The 19,531-nt window shown below is 37.0% G+C and overlaps 1 protein-coding gene across 4 annotated transcripts in view; it reads right to left on the bottom strand.

Moving 5' to 3' along the window:
- The window catches only part of VGLL4 (vestigial like family member 4), a 105,571-nt gene that overhangs the window by 71,696 nt on the left and 14,344 nt on the right, over positions 1 to 19,531 (bottom strand). For 2 of the 4 annotated variants that reach the window (XM_058171744.1, XM_058171746.1), the window contains exon 1: positions 1,354 to 1,561. The exons of 1 other annotated variant lie outside the window; for it this stretch is intronic. In XM_058171744.1, the coding sequence (XP_058027727.1) occupies positions 1,354 to 1,438 (85 nt within the window). In that variant the 5' untranslated portion in view covers positions 1,439 to 1,561. Of the gene's footprint in view, positions 1 to 1,353; positions 1,562 to 19,531 lie in introns of those variants that run through there. One more of the 4 variants, XM_058171747.1, reaches the window with a different exon arrangement.

Raw genomic sequence — 19,531 nt, 5'->3', positions numbered from 1 at the left:
ATAACCTCTTCTTCCACAGTCATCTCTAATATTTGCTATTTTAAAGCGTGAGATTGAAGGCATACATTCTGAGGAGTATCCAATTTATTGAAAAGGCAGGCCTTGTTATTTCAGCTGACATGTTTCCAGCACCAGCATTTCGCTGCCAGCTTTCTCATTTGTTTTTCTTTTCCTATTCTTAGCAGATTTATACTTTGCTATCCTCAACAAATTCTTCACAGATCTCTATTAAACAAAGCACTCTCCAAACAATAGTGGAAAACTTTCAAACTGAAAAACCGGAAAAGAGAGATTGAGAGATCTGTGCAATATTTGTGTGTCAGCCTGTCTGTTGGTACTTTGCACAGACGCCAACAGAAAAACAGCCCTCCTGCCAACCAGAACTACTGATGTCTATCTTCCTTTCCTTTCCTTTCCTTTCCTTCCCTTCCCTTCCCTTCCCTTCCCATCACAGCCTTTTCAAACTAAAACTGAATTTGTTAAAAAGCAGTAAAATTCTGCCTCTCTTATAACCAGAACTGGGATAGGGGTGAGGTTGGGTAATGCCACTGTAGTGTTTGTATATTGGTGAGGAAAAAAATCCGTATCAGCAAAGCACACATATGGGGATTAAAAGAGAGAAAAGTAGAATCAGCTAGAAGATGGCCAGAATGCCTGGTTTCCAGCAGCTCTGTAGCTTTTAACCGTGAGGGGCAGGCTGCTGAGCAGACCTGGAGGGAGGAGATGTGGGACCAGAGGAGGGGAGGGGAGTCGGTTCTCCATGTCAGAGCTTTCTCAGAGCTGTACAGGAAATGAGAAGTCAAACAAAGGGCTACTCTGTATTCTGTAATACAGACACCCTTCAATCCCTGGAGCCGAGTAATTAAAAAAAAACTTTATTTTGCCCTAAAACCAGCAACTGATACGAGACAAAAACAACTTGCCACCCTAGCATTCAGCCATTGTTGCCGCTCATCTGTACTTAACGAAGAAAGGAAGCATGTAGAAGTCATGTATATCGTCAAGAAAAAAACCATCCAGGCAAAGGAAAGCTTTCAGAGGCTACAGAAACAGAAAATCGAAGTCTTCTGACACAACTTAATAAACATTTCACCTATAAATGATATTCGCTGCCTTTGCAAGTTGCAACTTGTGCCCACTTTGAGACAGAATGCAGAGAAAAAAGACCCCTATCGTTCTAATTGAAGGGTCAATATTGTACATGATTTTTTCTTTCTTTCTGGACACAATGGTAGGGATAGGGAAGGGGAATCACCCCACAGCAAAGGTTCCAGAGGAAACTTAACAGAGGTTTTACAAAGGAAAAAGAAGAAGAAGGGGGGGGAGCTACAGGCAACAGGCATCATAAGTTACCTTCATACTGGCGGAGAATGCCGATATTGTTGTTCATCTTGTCCAAGTACTGGTAATTCAACAGGTCCATCTTCATAAATAGCATTTAGTGGGCTAGCAAAGAAGACCAGCTTGCTTGCTTTCACCCCGCAACAGCAGCGAGAACACAGGCAAATAAATGCTCCAGGCTCCTTCCCAAGCTCCACCAGCCTCAAGGCCCAGCCTCCGACTAATCAAAACAAAAGTATATTAAAATGGAGTGGTTGTACCAAAAAAAAAAAAAAAAAGGCGGGCGGGCGGGAGGCAAAAAAAAAAAAAGATTTCCCCCTTCGGAAGCTCGAGATCTGGAGGCAGAAAGTGGAGAGTACGTTATGCCCACCGTCGCCACTGAGATTGCGCTGGGGGAGGGTAAGGCCTGGAAGAGCTCAGGCTTCCTAGGACAAAGACATGCTAATTCTCCTCACAGCCCGCTGCAAGTTAACTGCGCTGACATGCAGGCTATGCTTGGTATGACTCCTATGTAAACTAGCTTCCTCTTTCTAGCAGTCGGCCAGGACTGAGCATGCTCGCTGAATCCCTGGAGCTCTTCAAATGTCAGGGATATTTTCTGCACAAGATCAGGCTCTAAATGCACAGGGAGTTTTGAAAGCAAGACAGAGGAGGAGGAGGAGCTGTTGAAGACGGCACAGAAGGGGCCATGTCAGCCTCTGCCCTTACAGGAAGCCCAGCTGCCACTATAGAACTGGAGAGAAAAAAGCAAACACCAAGCTGCTTTTGACAGAGTCTAAGCTGGAAAGTTAAATGTATTGAGTGGATTTATTTCTGAAAATAGAAGCTGACACGTTTGCTTTTTTCTCTCTCCCCATTTCTGCATTCTTAATCTATTTCTAATTCCAAACTAATCTCAATCCAAAACACTGCACACTGTTAAACAAAAATGATGGGGAGTTTTACTTACAAATAAATCTTAGCTGGCTGTAGTACAACTGCCATTATTTAATTCCATATGCACTACAGTTAACAATGCACATAGAAAAAGACTATACACTGTGATGTTTTAATTAATTGTTGTAATATTTAAATATTTGGTTAAACATTGTAAATTCTCAAAAGAGTACTTTAGAGCCACAGGAACTTGGCATCCTTGTATCAGATACATTTAGGCATTGTTTAATTCTTGGTTTGCTACACAGCAAATGTTTTCTTAGGATGAGTTGGAATAAGTAATGGCACTTTTGGAGAACCGGAGGTTTGGACTCTGACAGCAGGATTAAAAAGTGCCAAATAGAAGAGGGAGAACAGCTCATCACAAGGGGCCCTTGAGGTGGGGGGGGAACCAAAAAGTCATGTTGAAGTTGAAGGAAGGTAAATTTATTTTGAATATCGGAGAATGCTGGGTTGTTTTTTTATTTTTTTATTTTGAGAAACAATTCTGCAGTAAACGTTTCTAGTTTGCTGGATTATTTTTCCTCTTGCAGTTTTTTTTAAAGAAGCATCACACATGAATCTGCTGGAGACAATGTTGTGCTGAGTTGAAACAAAACTCCTTTATAATTATTTATAATTTATTTTTGTTTTAAGTGTTAGATCAGATTCTATCGGATTTATAATTTAGGGAGTTTAATCATACCTGCATTTACCACTTACACTCAGACGTTAGCCCAATAATTTTCTTAGGATGACTGCTTATAAGAAGACAATAGAATTTTAAGATATCAAAAAGCAACCAATATACAGCAGTTTAAAATTATCCCTCTCAATGAAAAAAAATAATTGCTTTCAAATATAGTTTCATCAAGCAAATTTAGCTTATCTGTAAAAGACCAAATGGAGATGAGGCCTGGTTAGAATTTGGATGGGAGACCACCAGGATTTCTCAGAGCTATAGGCAAGACTGGGAAGTCAAAAAGCATCTCACAAAAAGCAAGCCACTTCCATGCTACTCATATCTCATGCACTTATTTGGTGAGGACATGAATAACTTATTCATGTTATTCAATATGAAGGAGAAATTTCTTTATCTAATGTTATAATGATTCTTTATTAACAACATTTGTTCACTATATAATCACTTTATTTCATGTCACATGGAATGCTATCATGCATAATGTCACATGGAATGCTATCTAAAAGTATTTTAAAATCCCTTTTCCATCCAATTCTTCTTAGAATCAAATCACACTTTTGTTAATTGGCTAAGTTTTGATTTTTCTGTGACACAAAATTTGGCCACAAATGGATTGAAACTAAGTGACCATAATGATGCCCAGGAAGAATTGTCTTGTTTTCTGCTTATTATGTATTCCAACAAATAAGATATAGTTCATGAATTAAATTTGCATGTTCAAATTAATGTTTCCTTCATTCTGAAATGTTAATAGTGATATAAAGCAGTCCAATATTCCCATTATGCTGGCAGCTGCAATACCAAGATTATATCAACATATTACCTCCTCAATTCTCTGCACTACAGCAGCGGCCTAAAATGAACAGGCTTGCAACTTTATAACTGATCCATCAATCACAGCTTGGAACCACAAACGTATGTACCGAAGTGCAGCAACAACAAACACATTGTAATAATACTGTAGAATTAATCCTGCACTCTCTCACATATAAAAGTCACATCCGTTGCCAGGCAGGCCTTATCCGTTTTTCATTCCTGGATGGCTGGATGACACCAACTGACACCTACAGCTAAATACTTAATTGTTTTGATAACCTAAACAATTTATTAAGGGACAAATTACTAAGAAATATGTCATTCCATCTGGATGAAACCAGAAATGACAAACTGGTAACTGTCATAGTGAGCCATTTGCTTACTAGGAAGGAAGGGAGGAAGGGAGGGAGGGAGGGAGGGAGGGAGGGAGGAGAGAGAGAGAGAGAAAGGAAGGAAGGAAGGAAGGAAGGAAGGAAGGAAGGAAGGAAGGAAGGAAGGAAGGAAGGAAGAAAGAAAGAAAGAAAGAAAGAAAGAAAGAAAGAAAGAAAGAAAGAAAGAAAGAAAGAAAGAGGAGGGAGGGAGGGAGGGAGGGAGGGAGGGAGGGAGGATAATCTAACCTACTTCAATGTAATTCTAGATATATTGATTATCTGCTTAACCTAGACTGTCTAAAAAAGAAAAGATGGAAACAGTCTAGTAGACTAACTTTCCACATTAGTTGTTTTTAATATTATTCTATTTAATATTTGTTTTATTAATAATTAATTGTATTTTGTTAATAATTAAATATTAATATTTATTATTCTATTTTGAAAATATTTAAAATAGGATTCAACTGTCTATTTTCACTGCCATAGAGAAATACTACATAGCATTAAATATTTAAGAACCTGGTTTCGATTAGTACATTGCATTTCAGATAGTGAAGGAAATGTATCAATTAAAGGCATCCATAATTGCCAAATTTCATACACATATATTAATAAATGTTCATGAAAAAAAATTGTGAATCACCTCCAAGAAGTATCTTTTACAGTCCTAAAACATATTAAATCTCTTTTCTAAGAAGTAATTCCCTGTAGTCTCATAAAAGAATTTGATGAGACTGTAACCATTGCACAAAAAGCTCAGCTTGAAATGCAATCAATGTTAAACATGTATCATTGCAAACTTTGCTCACTACATGGTCATGTTTCATAATTTGCATTTAGTAATAATTTTCGTTCATTTTAGGAATCAACCCCTAAATATTTTGTAGTATTGGTTGTGTGCTTTGTACCCAATAATATAGAACACAATGTAACAGTATTTAAGACAAAACAAGACAAAACAATAATAGTAACAGCAATTGCACAAGGTTCAGTCTCTCCTTATTACATTAGACTTGATAATGACTTTTATCTAGTAGATCTTAAGATTTCCCAGGTTTTTAGAATTTTTCTTGGCTGCAACTATGTGACTAAGCTTGAGTGCCAACTCAGAGTAATACTGCATTGTATAATTAAATATACTCCGGCTCAAGTGAAAGCTGTAATTTGGTGCAGCACAGGAATTATTACAGTTTTTTTTAAGACTGTATCTTTCCAAATATGTTTTAGTACAATACTGTCCCCTACAGGCAACACTGAAGACATGTGCATGCTATTTCAAAATATATATATTTTGTTAAAAGTTGACCGCTTTACAGTCATCTAGAAAAAGTTAATTATGTACCCAGGTGCCTATTTTTGTCTTTGAATTATTAATATTTTCTTTACTATTCCATATTTTAGTTTCTAGCGTGGTCACGGTATAAATTCTCTCTTTCAGATAATGAAAGTGGCAGAAATCTGAACAATAGGAAGCATATTTGCCAAATCATTTCCCTACTAATATACCATAGTTCATACAGCTATAGTATGAAAAAAGAAAAGGCCAGTAATAGTTCTGGATAATATGAGGATTAAAAAAAAAATACAGCTATAATAAGGCTCCTTTTGAGGTTGCTCAAGAATGAAAATTAAACAGTGACACTCATTCCTCAAAAGACCTTAAAAAGAACTACGATCAGTGCAGTCCCCTGGACTCATGGCTCCTAAGAGACTTTGCACAAAACTATCTTATGCAACAGTTATACCCATTCTTAGTTTGAAAGGCTGTACTTAGTCAGTCCAGCCTTATTCATTTCCAAGTTGGCCCATTGCAATGTTTTTCACGTGGTATTGCTCTTAAAAAGTATATGGAAGCTTCAGTATATGGAACAATCCATGGTTCTCAGTATACCAAGTTAATACTACTGCTATGTGAGCCTCACTGGGTCCTGGTAAGTTTTTTGTTGCAATTCATGTCCTGGTTATCACCTTTAAAGATCAACATGGCATAGCATCAGACCCCCTGCTTCCAGTGGTTTTGCCAGTCCCACCAAATCGGGCAATAGTGCTGGTCCCATCAAATCAGGCATGTTCCTTCAATGAAGCAATGTCACTTGGCAAGATCAAGAAAGTGGGCATTCTTTGTGTCCCTGGCTATGAAACAGCCTCCTCCATGAGATGTGGATGGCAGCGAACCAACTACTCTTCCCCAAAAGCATACCACGAGAATAATGGAGCCCTATGTATGTGGGTTGCTATTGTCTGTGCAGAACTGTTGTGCAATTGCACCACTTTTGACCTTCCATGACACAGGAGGACCTAGCAACAGTAACTCATGCCTCATTACCATCAGGTGGAAAACTGCAACATGCTTTACATGGGGCTATTTGAAAAATATAAAGTGTCCACTCCAGCTATGTACATACTGGTTCTTAGCACTTGAAGCATATAATATTGATTCTGTGGGCCTTCCAATAGCTGCCAATTGGCTTCTGATAAGGAATTACCATTATTACACAAGGTCAAAATTTGATTCAGAAAGAAGAGGTTACAATTACTCTAGCATGCTAATACCATCTGCACTACCACCTCTTCTGCAGAGGCAAAACTAGAAAACATTATGAAAATATATACTAATGAAAATGGCCCTAGGAAGTTATTTGCTTGCTCACCAGTTTCTGCTCATACCACACCCTCGCTCTCCATTTAAAATACTTTAGCAATCTACGAGTATTTTCATGTAGTAGAACATGTCTGACCTGTAAAGAATACAGTGTACTGAAAAGATACCAAACCTTGAACCAGCTTACAATGATGCTTATATATGTCTCTCAAAACAATTGTAGATGGTACTTCAGAGACAAATTGTCCTTTCTTCCTTTTGCTTCCATTGCTGCTGCAAACATTATTTAGCTAATACCTCAAGACATTCAAAACACATCCCTACTTAGAACTTTTATTACATTACTCTTCTTTAGTCCTTCTCATGTTAAGTCTCCTCTCACCACCATAATTTATAGTGTATGGATATAAGATGAGAAGCAAAACAAAACAAAACAAGCTCTTTCAAAAATGGTAGAACATGTGGGATCTAATCTATAATTTAAAAAAAGCAGAAGTAATTATGATGCATTTTTAAAATGTTGCTTTTGGAAGGCAAGAGGAAAAAATAACACTACTGAAATCTTCAACCTGAATTCTTGATTCTGAAGCCTAGAGCACTTCAGGGAAAGCAAGGAGGGGCTATACTGTAGCAACAACAGGGTACCCACAAGGAAGCTGAGTCAGAATTCCTCCTGGGGCTAACAAGAATGCAAAGCCAGAGAGAAAACTGCTCTGACAAGTTTGAAACACACATCACATAAAAAGCATTTTCTTCAGAAGTCAGCAAATGCATTGCTTCCCACCCCCACAACAAAATATCCTCTCCATTCTACCCAGACTACATCTCCCATACAGAGTTGAGAAGCATTCTCCATGTAAAGACTTTCTGCAAATCAGATTTAAACCCTGCATTCAGCTGGTGGAGCAGAGAAATCTGGGAAGCATAAAGAAACCATCTAGCTTGTTTACCATCTAGCTGTTTTCTATATTTTGGCAGTTATTATAGACCAAAGGAAGGCATATAAAACCATCCCAGAAGGGAACCTAGAAAAAAGTATATATAAGAAATACTTCCAGAATGTGACTATAATTCACAAACCTAAGAAATCAAGCAGAATATATTTTGTGTTACGTTCATTTCCCCTCATATAACCACCACTAGTTTGCATGTAAGACAGTATTTTTTCTTCTGTAAAAGGAAGACTTATTTGGTAATACAGGAATTTCTCAACTGGGTTACAACAGACCACCCCCCACAAAGCTATTTACAATCCAAAGTTCTTATGGCCAGCCCCCACAGGGTCATATGACTGCATTTTGGATGCTGGCCCACATTTATGGCCATTTCCAATAGTTACATGACTGATTTTTACTTCTAGTTTCTGACAAAACCACCTCATACCAAAAAAATAGGTTCGCTTAACCACCATAGTACTTGCTTTATGACTGCCGCAAAACAGGCCGCAAAATCGGATGCGGTCATGTGGGTGGCCCACTTAACCATTGTCATGATTTACAACCATAACTGAGCCTGCAATAAGGATCCTAAGTTGAGGACTATCTGTAGCAATCTTAATTAAGCAAACAAACAAATAAGAATCCAGAAACAAATTTTTACAAATATCACAAAAAATTACAGATGGTATGTTTGGCACCTTGAGTCATTTTTTAAAATAATAAAAAGAGGAAATAAATAAATAAATAAGTAATAAACAAAGTGCAGAGAAAATATAGACTCTTCCATGATTAGTGAGATTGCATTTTCACATTTCATTTGGCACGGTTTATTAAAATTAAGCATATTTTTAAAACAAAACACAAACATCTTTGCATATTTATAAAACTTTAAAAAACTGTATCAATTACTTATTAAAAACACAACTTTCAAATGTGCCAATTCATGTTTGTACCTAAAGAATTCCAGAATGCATTTTACTTCGCGTTTCAAAATGGTTGGGTGTTGCTGCTTTTGCTTTGTGAGATCGATGGGATTAGATATTTGTTAAAGATATGAAAAACTACTTCTACCTTCTGGTAGGAATTTACAACCTCATCCCATGAAAAATGAAAAAAAAGAGACATTTAATTCCCTTTTATTGCAATTCCCTTTTTATTACTACATGAGAGATTCTGAAGACATGTATTTACAAAATCAAACATGAAGCATAAAGCATGTTTCAACCAAGAATTCACTGATTATGAGGAACACAATACTAAGTAGCCCAGCAACCTACAAATGAGAGTTTCTAGCAAGCATATCTACCAGAGTCTCCAGCAAGCATAACTACTGGGATATATCCCTACACATTTTTTTTAAACAGTTGTTTTGGGAGACTGCGATCTAAAGTATTGAGTACAAATGAAAAAAACTTCTAACCCTTTTTTTGCCTATCCTATTTAAAAGTCCAAATACCTGCCAACATGGTGTGAACAAATAGCTACAATTTTATAGCCTGTCAAAGAAGCTTGATCACTACTTAATTCTCATCCAAAAGGCAATCATGTTCTAAGATACTCCATTTTTTTTTACATTTAGGTCTCTTTCTAGTGAAAACCACTATAAACACTGGCACTATACAACACGACTGACTGTCCCAATTCAAATCTAAGGCAAACTAATCAATGTTACAATAATCCCAGTCTCAGCTTTGTCCAGAGATGTAAAAGAAGCTAAAGTTGAACAATTCTTTGTTTATCTGCAACAACCTTTTAACATGTTTGATGTTTTAACACAACATCAAAAAAATGTTGTGTTAAAAACATGTTTATGTCCTCGCATCCTGGACATAAACTGTTTCAATTCCTACCCTCAAAACGACGCTATAGAGCACTGCACACCAGAACAACTAGACACAAGAACAGTTTTTTCCCGAAGGCCATCACTCTGCTAAACAAAAAGTTCCCTCAACACTGTCAAACTATTTACTAAATCTGCACTACTATTAATCTTCTCATCGTTCCCATCACCAATCTCTTTCCACTTATGACTGTATGACTGTAACTTTGTTGCTGGTAATCCTTATGATTTATATTGATGTATTGACCATCATTTGTGTTGTAAATGTTGTACCTTGATGAAGGTATCTTTTCTTTTATGTACACTGAGAGCATATGCACCAAGACAAATTCCTTGTGTGTCCAATCACATTTGGCCAATAAAATTCTATTCTAAAAGGAGAGAGATGTCATACAAATTATAGGGGGCTAAAGGCCTTAAGCTGGAACTAAAATAGCATCTGAAATAATGAGAAATGGTCTTTAGTATATGAAATAAAACAGGAAGCAGACTAATAAAATTCTGCAAGAAAGCAAACAATTTCTTCCAACAAAATAAAAGAGATCTCTAAAGAGGGTCATCACTGGATGACAATACCAATATAGATTTGACTATAAACTCTACAAGCAAACATTTTAAGTATACAGCGGTTGAATCAGATTTTTAAACTTGTTATAGTATTTTAATTTGTTTAGGATTTCTGTTGTTTTATTGGCTGTACACCGCCCTGAGTCTTCGGAGAAGGGCGGTATAAAAATATGAATGAATGAATGAATGAATGAATGAATAAATAAATAAATAAATAAATAAACATGCAGCAGTTCTATTCAGTCACCCCAAACAGATCACAAGAGCTACCAAATTTACAACTTAAACTGTAGAAAACAAATACAATCACTGGACCAACAATATTGTAGCAATGTTCTATATGATTAGGGAGATATTAATTTTAAAGGACTAGTTTTGATATGTGAATAGCTAAACTGAAATTTGTGCCATAATTAAATACAAAGAAAAAAAATATTTCAAAGGGCAAAAAGCAACAGAAGACAAAATGACAGGCAGAAGGCAAAATGATTGCAAATAAACACCTGGTCCAACTAAACATTGAATTCCAAAGATGAACAAGCAAACTTCTTCACATTAGCTGTCAGCCGGAGGAAAAGGCGCCAACATGATATGGTTAATCCTCTTTTATACACGTTGAATGATTTATACATGTTGGATGGGCAGGGGGTTGGACTAGAAGGCCTCCAAGCCTTCCAACTCTGTTGTTATTATTATTATTATTTCTATCTGAGATGTTCTAGAAAAAGCATGTCCAACCTGCAGCTCACAGGCCGCATGCAGCCTTAGACAGTTAGAAAGATCACAAACTTTTAATAGCAATAGCAATAGCACTTAAGACTTATATACCGCTTCACAGTGCTTTCAAGCCCTCTCTAAGCGGTTTACAGAGTCAGCATATTGCCCCCAACAATCTGAGTCCTCATTTTACCAACCTCGGAAGGATGGAAGGCTGAGTTAACCTTGAGCCTGGTGAGATTCGAGCTGCCAAATTGCAGGCAGCCAGCGATCAGCAGAAGTAGCCTGCAGTACTGCATTCTAAGCACTGTGCCACCACGGCTCTTGTTATTATGTTATTTATATCCATTAACTATATTACATATTTTCCAGGTAGTCTTGAACTTACTACCACAATTGAATGAGTGAGTGAGCACATTGAATGAGCACAATGTTGCTAATTGAGAAGTTAGTTAAGTGAGTTTTGCCCCATTTTATGACTTTTCTTACCACAGCTGTTAAATTAGTAACATGATTGTTAAGTGAATCTAGCTTCGCCATTGACTTTGCTTGTCAGGTTACAAAAAATGGTCACATGACCCTGGGATACTGCAACTGTAAAAAATATGAACCAATTGTTAAGCATCTGAATGTAAATCACGTGACCTCCAATGCAGATAATGCTGCAATAGTTATAAGTGTGAAAAATAGTCATTAGTCACTTTTTTCAGCGCTGTTGTAACTTTGAACAGTCACTAAACAAACTATTGTAAATCTAGAACTACCAGTATATACGGTCCAAGCCAAAAGTTGGACACCCAGGTTCTAGAGGCTCCTGTACTAATCTGGCTGTTGAACTAGATCTCTTCTAATCACTTCTAGCTCTATCACTCTAAGCATTAATGCAAAGAAATTGCCCAATGATGAAATTGTAAGGACAAGATTATAAATAAAAGATTAGTCTCATACAAAAATGAGCATAATAAAAGACAGAGAAGGCAATTTATTAAAGAAGGAAACTACAAAGATATGACATGAATATACTGAATAAATGTACCCCAAATTATGATGATGGTGTGTCAAATTTTTCAACTTTCAATTTCTAAACACTAGGGGTGCTCAAAAGTTGTGGAGCTCCCATGCCTTGGGGTTTGTAAAGGTATTTTGGTTACTTTAATATAATTTAGATGTGCTTTGTAAATAACTACATAAATATCATAACTTTTTAATATTTTGTTTCATTTCACAGGTTCAGTGGTCTTTCTCTTTTTGTTAAACATTATTTTGTCTGAAAGTATTAATGCTGCTGGCCTTGTTTCCTTTGAGTGTGATAACTGGTCTATAATGGCTTCTTAAAAAAGAACAAGACTGGGAACATTCATTCATGAGCAATCGAACTGGACATGGCAGAGACTTGTTACCGTCTGAACTCCCAGTACTACAAGACATTCTCAGATATGGCCTTCTGTAAGAGAATAAAGTAGTGATGGTGCTAGAAACTACCCAGCAGCTGGTCTTGCAAGAGACATATATCCAAAAGTGCTTGAAAAGTGAGAACAAGCGAACAGTTCTTTTGTGACCCTTATTGTAAATTTACAAGTTACAATTTTGAACAAGATCCAAGAGAGCTGCATCAAGCCAAAAACATATCTCTTGGTAGAGAAAAGCTAGATGGCAAAGACTTTAACTGAAACTTGACATACAGTCAAGAGAGCCCAGGAAAAAATTATCAAGTCCCTAGATCAAGAATTTGATGAGCTCTGCAAGAAGGGTGAAATAGAATCCATCTTCTTCAACAGCTGTATAGATGCAACTAAAGTTATGCTGAAAGCAAACAATTCCGACCAACAATTCCCCAGTACCATTAAGGAAGAACATTATTCTGTGTGCAGTGAGCGGGGTGGAAGATATCTTCATAATTTGACTCCAGAGAAAGACTCAAAAACAGGAAAACCTGCTCAAGTGATTGTAGATAATCAAAAAGAAAGGCATTGACAAAAGCTTGAAAGCCATTGTAAGAGACTCTACAAATGTTAAAACTGGCTGCAAAGGTGGTGCCATGCACTAGGGAGAAGTCAAGCTTGACCGGAAGTGGAATTGATTGGTGCATGCCAATGGTGAAATCCAATTTTTTTTACTACTGGTTCTGTGCGTGTGGCTTGGTGGTAACCTCCATTACACCCCACCCCAGGGGAAGGATACTGCAAAATCCCCAATCCCTCCCACTCCTGGGGGAAGGATATTGCAAAATCTCCATTCCCATCCCACTCTGGGGCCAGTCAGAGGTGGTATTTGCCGATTCTCTGAACTGCTCAAAATTTCCGCTACCGGTTCTCCAGAACCTGTTGGAACTTGCTGGATTTCACCTGTGGTGTGTGCACTCCACATGAATGAGTTACCCCTATGACACTAATCACAAAATTGGAAAGACCTTGTATAATAACAAATAGGCAGGTAAAATTGGCAACATGCTAGACACTGCAACAGAAGTTGACACTGATCCTTCATTCACCAGAGTTTCACTTTCACTGAGCGTCAGTATTGTAAAGGATCTCTCTACTGATGAAGTGTATGGATATAGGCAATAAGAACAGATCTGGCTCTTCTGGAAATTGGCCCTGTAAGCCATTCATGCTGGTTGACACTGCAAATAGGCTTTGTCGAATATGGGTTTCAAAACATAGTTTTAACCCATTATTTCTGCCTACCTGCTATCTGCAGGCAGAGTGGGTGTGTTCCAGGTCCCTTCTCTAAATATTGTCATCTAACGAGACCAAGGAATCATGTCTTCTCTGTCACAGCTTCCATTCTCTGGAACAGCATCCTCCCAGTGATACAGATGGTGCTCTCTCCTGGCTTTGGTCCCAGGCCTAGGGTGTATGTGTGTCTATGTCTTCAATACAAAACAAAACAGATTAATAATCAGGCTCAAATCAGGGCACCATTGGAAGAGCTGAAAGACCAGGTTAAAGAGAGATCGTTATAGAGAAAATCTATATGATCACTAAGAGTCAGTGACTTGATGGCATGCAATTGATCAATCAACAGTTCTTAACTGTTTAATCTTCTCTTCTATTAAAATCAGACTGCACCAATAATGAAGGTAAAGTATTCTGGATTATAAAGGGAAAATCCTGTAGAAGATCTTGAGGACTGGAAAAATAGAAGGTTGGAAGAAAACTAAGTAATTAGATATTTTCCTAGATGATACAAGTACAAATTTATAAGGACTCAATGAATCAGTTACTGACAAAATCGCACCTATCAAGTCATGAAGAGGTTGAGTTACTGAGGAAACTACAACAATGGTAAATCCATACATTTTTGTGAGATATTGTAACAATCTTTACGATGGTGTGAGGATATTGATGGATGAATATATTTGCTGAACTTTGCTCCACTTTTAAGCAAACATGAATGACACATAAAGACAAGTCATTAGTAGGTCATTAGCAAATCCCCATTCTTTGTTTTGGTTTTTATTCTTAAATAAATATAGGTGTGAATCTATTTTCATTTATATGATTTACTATATAGTCAGGACCAATACAACAGAATTATAGAAATCAACAATATTTCTAGTTTTACTGGTTAAGCTTTATTAAGCAAAGCATTTTTAAAAAATGCATGCTATAATCAGACTAATTATTTAATCCGAACTATTACGTCCTTCAGCTAAGCTTATAAAAATATACGACATATTTTCCTGGCACAGAAAGGGGGCAGAATAAATATGTGCATGCTCCTTTTGTACGCAAGTTATCAAACTCTATATAAACCAAATGGTTCACGTGATCAGATCATCAAAAGCAAGCAAAAGAATAATCAGTAAACCAGAGTTATCATCTAACCAGCCATCAGAGATTGTAAGAAATATTTTAGCAAAACTCTGCATGCTTTATTAACTCAATCTCTTTTCCTTCTCCACTCCTACTAACAGCAACTCCTTTGTGCATGCTTTTCGATTGGGAGGAAAACAGCTATAAGTAGCCACACATAACTTAGGTTCACAAAACAGATGCTTTGGGATTAGCCAAGCTTGCTGTGTAACCATACAATAGTTAATTTATTATGGTGAGGGACAATATTACCAGATAATTATGATTTACTTTACCTAGGGTTGTCTTTAAGACAGTCTATAAATTTCAATTGGTGCACAAGCAGAAGCTCTTGTGCTTATGGGAAGTGTCATTATTGCCATATATATAACCTTAGTGCTATGAGAGCTACGTGGCTAGTAAGGTATTTACAAGTGTTATTCAAGGAACTACAGGGTTCAGGACCAAGGTATTTACAAGAGCACCTTTCCCTAAAAGATTAAGTTTCTCTTCCCAGTCTGAGTGATCAGAGATTGCCAGCTGAAGGTCCCACCCCAATTGGATCAAAAAAGTGAACATTAAAAAAAAAAGCATGAATCGTTTCTTTCCATAGGCTTGTAAAAAACCTGGCTATTCCAGAAGCCTAGATTTACTATGTTGTCCACCCCAACTCTGATAGTTTTGTTTATTGCTTATAATATGTAAATATAGTTAGCATTTGTTACCACATTGGTATCTTGTTACTGTTACTCTTTTAAACAATGCTTACGAGTCTTTCTAGGTAGAAGCCGTTTGTAGATGTTATAAATAAATAAATTACTAATCTACAACTAAAACAAAACAGACTGACAAGAACTACTAAAACTCTAGAGAGTGGGTGGGGGGAAATACCACTGGGTGGGGGGAAATAGCACAGTGACACTAAAGTTAGTAACTTTATACTTCATGTAATACATATTTGGTAGCATACCTGTAATACACCTTTGGTAATATCTTTAATGATACATCTGTTATGTAAATAAATTTCTGGCTTATAGAGTTGTAGGAAATGTTTTCATTTTGGTTTCTTCAATAAGAAAGACCTTTTGGCTTAGAGCAGGGGTGAGGAACTATGGCCCTTTTATGACTTGTGGACTTCAACTCCCAGAATTCCTGAGCCAGCCATGCTCTTACAGGAAGCTCTACGTTCACAAGACAATTTCACTAACATCTAATATGAAAACCATGTTGGCTCAGGAATTCTGGAATCTGGAGTCCACAAATCATAAAGAAGCCGTAGATCCCCACCTCTGCCTTAGAGGAATCACAATGTTGCTTGTTGCCATTTGGCAAACTCAAATCATCAAATCAGCTACAGACTGAATTAAATCTATAAATCATTTACACATCATTCAGCTATAATCAAGATCTAATTACAAATAGGCCTTGTCTAGCAACCACAATTAACATTGGCAGCTTAATCATTACATGAAACAGTCGGTAAGTGAAACTGAATTTATATTGATTTATAGTGATATATTGATCATCAATTGTATTGTAAATGTTGTACCTTGATGAACATATCTTTTCTTTTATGTACACTGAGAGCATATGCACCAAGACAAATTCCTTGTGTGTCCAATCACACTTGGCCAATAAAAATTCTATTCTATTCTATTCTGAATCTCCACACATGATCTTTCTTCGTTTCCTTTGCTTTACAGACCTGGGAAGGTTATGAATGCAAAGCCTGATCATAAAATTGTTTTTCCATCACCATCATGTTTGCTAAACCAGGCAGTTGTTAGAACTATCTGTGTAGCCGATTAAAAACAGTTATGAAAAATAAGACACTATTTTTTTTTATTCATGACATTTCTACTTGGTGGCAGACATATTAAGAACATTCCCAGTCTCACCAAACCAACAGGACTGCAAACTCACGCAGAAAGCCAATGTGCTTTCCTCCAAGTATTATTGGACCTTTAGCATTCTCTGTCTGTAGTCAGTTTGCAGTACAATCATCCTTAGAAGATACTAGTCTCAATTTTTCATAAACCTACTAGTTGGGGGGAAGGCTTTAATAAAACCATGCAACTTTTATTAGGCTTGATTTCTTATATGAGAACATTATTATTCCTTGAGTATCTATTAAAACCTAGACCAGCTGTATCTGAAAATTTGGATCAAAGATAACAGAGACATTAATATCCAGACATTCAAGCAAAATATTTATGCATAGGCAGTATTATCAAAAACACATGCACTAGATAGGATCTGCTGATCTGTGCAAATACCTACATTTGCCTTCTTTCTTGGGTATTGTGTGTGCAATTAAATAAAAAAAATCCATTCCTGCTCTAAACATCTTAACAGCTTAGCATGTGACAAGCAGCAACAGGTGACAAAAACAAATGGACAAAAGACCCAGTCAAAGCAACTGCAGTAATCTACTGGAAGAAAGTTGTATTTGGTTTTCATTTCCAGTAGTGAGAAGAATTTAATATGCAGGAATTATATATTTTAAAATATTGTTTTACTATCTAGTTCCTTCTGGGTATAACGAAGTATCAAAATTTTATACAGCTCTTTCCATTTCAAAACAAATTACCATAAACACTCTCCACATTACATTTTAATAATGAATTAGAGGAAGCTCTAAGTTCACAAGACTGTTTCACTAGGGACAAGTATAAAAAATGGAAAGAGGGTCAAATAACTAAGGCAGAATATCAGCAAATAGCCCGAACCTGTAAAGATGAAGTGAGGAAAGCTACGGCTCACAATGAACAAAGGCTAGTGACAAAAGTAAAAAATAACAAAAAAGCTTTTTCCAACATGTTAAAAACAAGAAAAATTTCAAGGAAACAATTGGCCCATTGCTGGGAGAAAGTGGTAAGAAGGTGACAAGCAGCAGGGAGAAAGCAGATCTACTTAACTCATTTTTTGCATCTGTCTTTACACAAAAGCAAAAAACAATTCAACTTATCAAAAACAGCACCACAAAAACAGATTAGGAACACAAGTTAAAATAGGGAAGAAAATGGTATTATTACTATTATTATTATTATTATTATTATTATTATTATTATTATTATTATTATTATTATTATTATTATTATTATTATTATTATTATATTAGATTTATAAACCGCCTTCTCCCGAAGGACTCAGGGCGGTGTACAGCCAAGATAAAAAGAGACAATATACAATTAAAAAATAAATTAAAAAACTTATTACACAGTGTGGCCGAAATTAAAATAATTAACATCTAAAAACCCCAGTTAAAACTAAAAATTTAAAATTATAAACTAAACAATTAAGAAAGCCCCGCACGAACAAACAAATATGTTTTCAGTTCGCGGCGAAAAGTCCGAAGGTCAGGTATTTGTCGTAAACCAGGGGGAAGTTCCGTGGTAAGTGAACACCTGACTACCCTAGACGAGTTCAAATCACCAGGATCAGATGGATTACACCCCAAGGTTCTGAAGGAACTGGCAGACAAGATCTCAGAACCACGGAACTATATCTTTCAAAGATCCTGGAGCACAGGGGAACTGCCAGAGGACTGGAAAAGAGCTGATGTAGTTCCCATCTTCAAAAAAGGAAAAAAAACAGATCCAGGAAACTACAAACCTATCAGCCTGACCTCAATACCAGGGAAGATTCTGGAAAAGATAATCAAGCAACGAATCATTAAACACCTAGAAGCAAACAAAGTAATAACCAAAAGCCAACATGGGTTTGTCAAAAACAGATCATGCCAGACTAATCTTATTGCATTCTTTGACAAAGTGACAAAATTAGTAGACCAGAGGAATGCTGTCGATATAATTTACTTGGACTTCAGTAAAGCATTTGATAAAGTAGACCATAACCTACTACTAGATAAAGTAGAAAAATGTGGGTTAGACAGCACCACCACCAGATGGATTCGTAACTGGCTGACCAACCGCACTCAACGTGTAGTCCTCAACGGAACTACATCCACATGGAGGGAAGTATGCAGTGGAGTACCCCAAGGCTCTGTTTTAGGCCCAGTACTCTTCAACATCTTCATCAATGACTTGGACGAAGGGATAGATGGGGAACTCATCAAATTTGCAAATGACACCAAGCTGGCAGGAATAGCCAACACTCCAGAAGATAGGCTCAAGATACAGAAGGATCTTGACAGACTTGAACATTGGACGCTATCTAACAAAATGAAATTCAACAGTGAAAAAAGTGAGGTTCTACATTTAGGAAAAAAAATCCAAAATGCACAGTTACCGTATATGTGGTACCTTGCTCAATAATAGTAACTGTGAGAGGGATCTTGGAGTCCTAGTGGACAACCATTTAGATATGAGACAGCAGTGTGCAGCAGCTGCCAAAAAAGCCAACACAGTTCTGGGCTGCATAAACGGAGGGATAGAATCAAGATCACGGGAAGTGTTAATACCACTTTATAATGCCTTGGTAAGGCCACACTTGGAATATTGCATTCATTTTGGTCGCCACGATGTAAAAGGATGTTGAGACTCTAGAAAGAGTGCAGAGAAGAGCAACAAAGATGATTAGGGGACTGGAGGCTAAAACATATGAAGAACAGTTGCAGGAACTCAGTATGTCTAGTTTAATGAAAAGAAGGACTAGGGGAGACATGATAGCAGTGTTCCAATATCTCAGGGGTTGCCACAAAGAAGAGGGAGTCAAACTATTCTCCAAAGCACCTGAGGGCAGAACAAGAAGCAATGGTGGAAACTAATCAAGGAGAAAAACAACTTAGAACTAAGGAGAAATTTCCTGACAGTTAGAAAAATTAATCAGTGGAACAACTTGCCTTCAGAAGTTGTGAATGCTCCAACACTGGAAATTTTTAAGAAAATGTTGGCTAACCATTTGTCTGAAATGGTGTAGGGTCTCCTGCCTGGGCAGGGGGTTGGACTAGAAGGCCTCCAAT

The sequence above is a fragment of the Ahaetulla prasina genome, chromosome 2 (genome assembly GCF_028640845.1).
Source record: "Ahaetulla prasina isolate Xishuangbanna chromosome 2, ASM2864084v1, whole genome shotgun sequence".
NCBI classification, from domain to species: domain Eukaryota; kingdom Metazoa; phylum Chordata; class Lepidosauria; order Squamata; family Colubridae; genus Ahaetulla; species Ahaetulla prasina.
The sequence above is the reverse complement of the archived record's forward strand: the minus strand, read 5'-3'. Positions and strand labels throughout refer to the sequence as shown.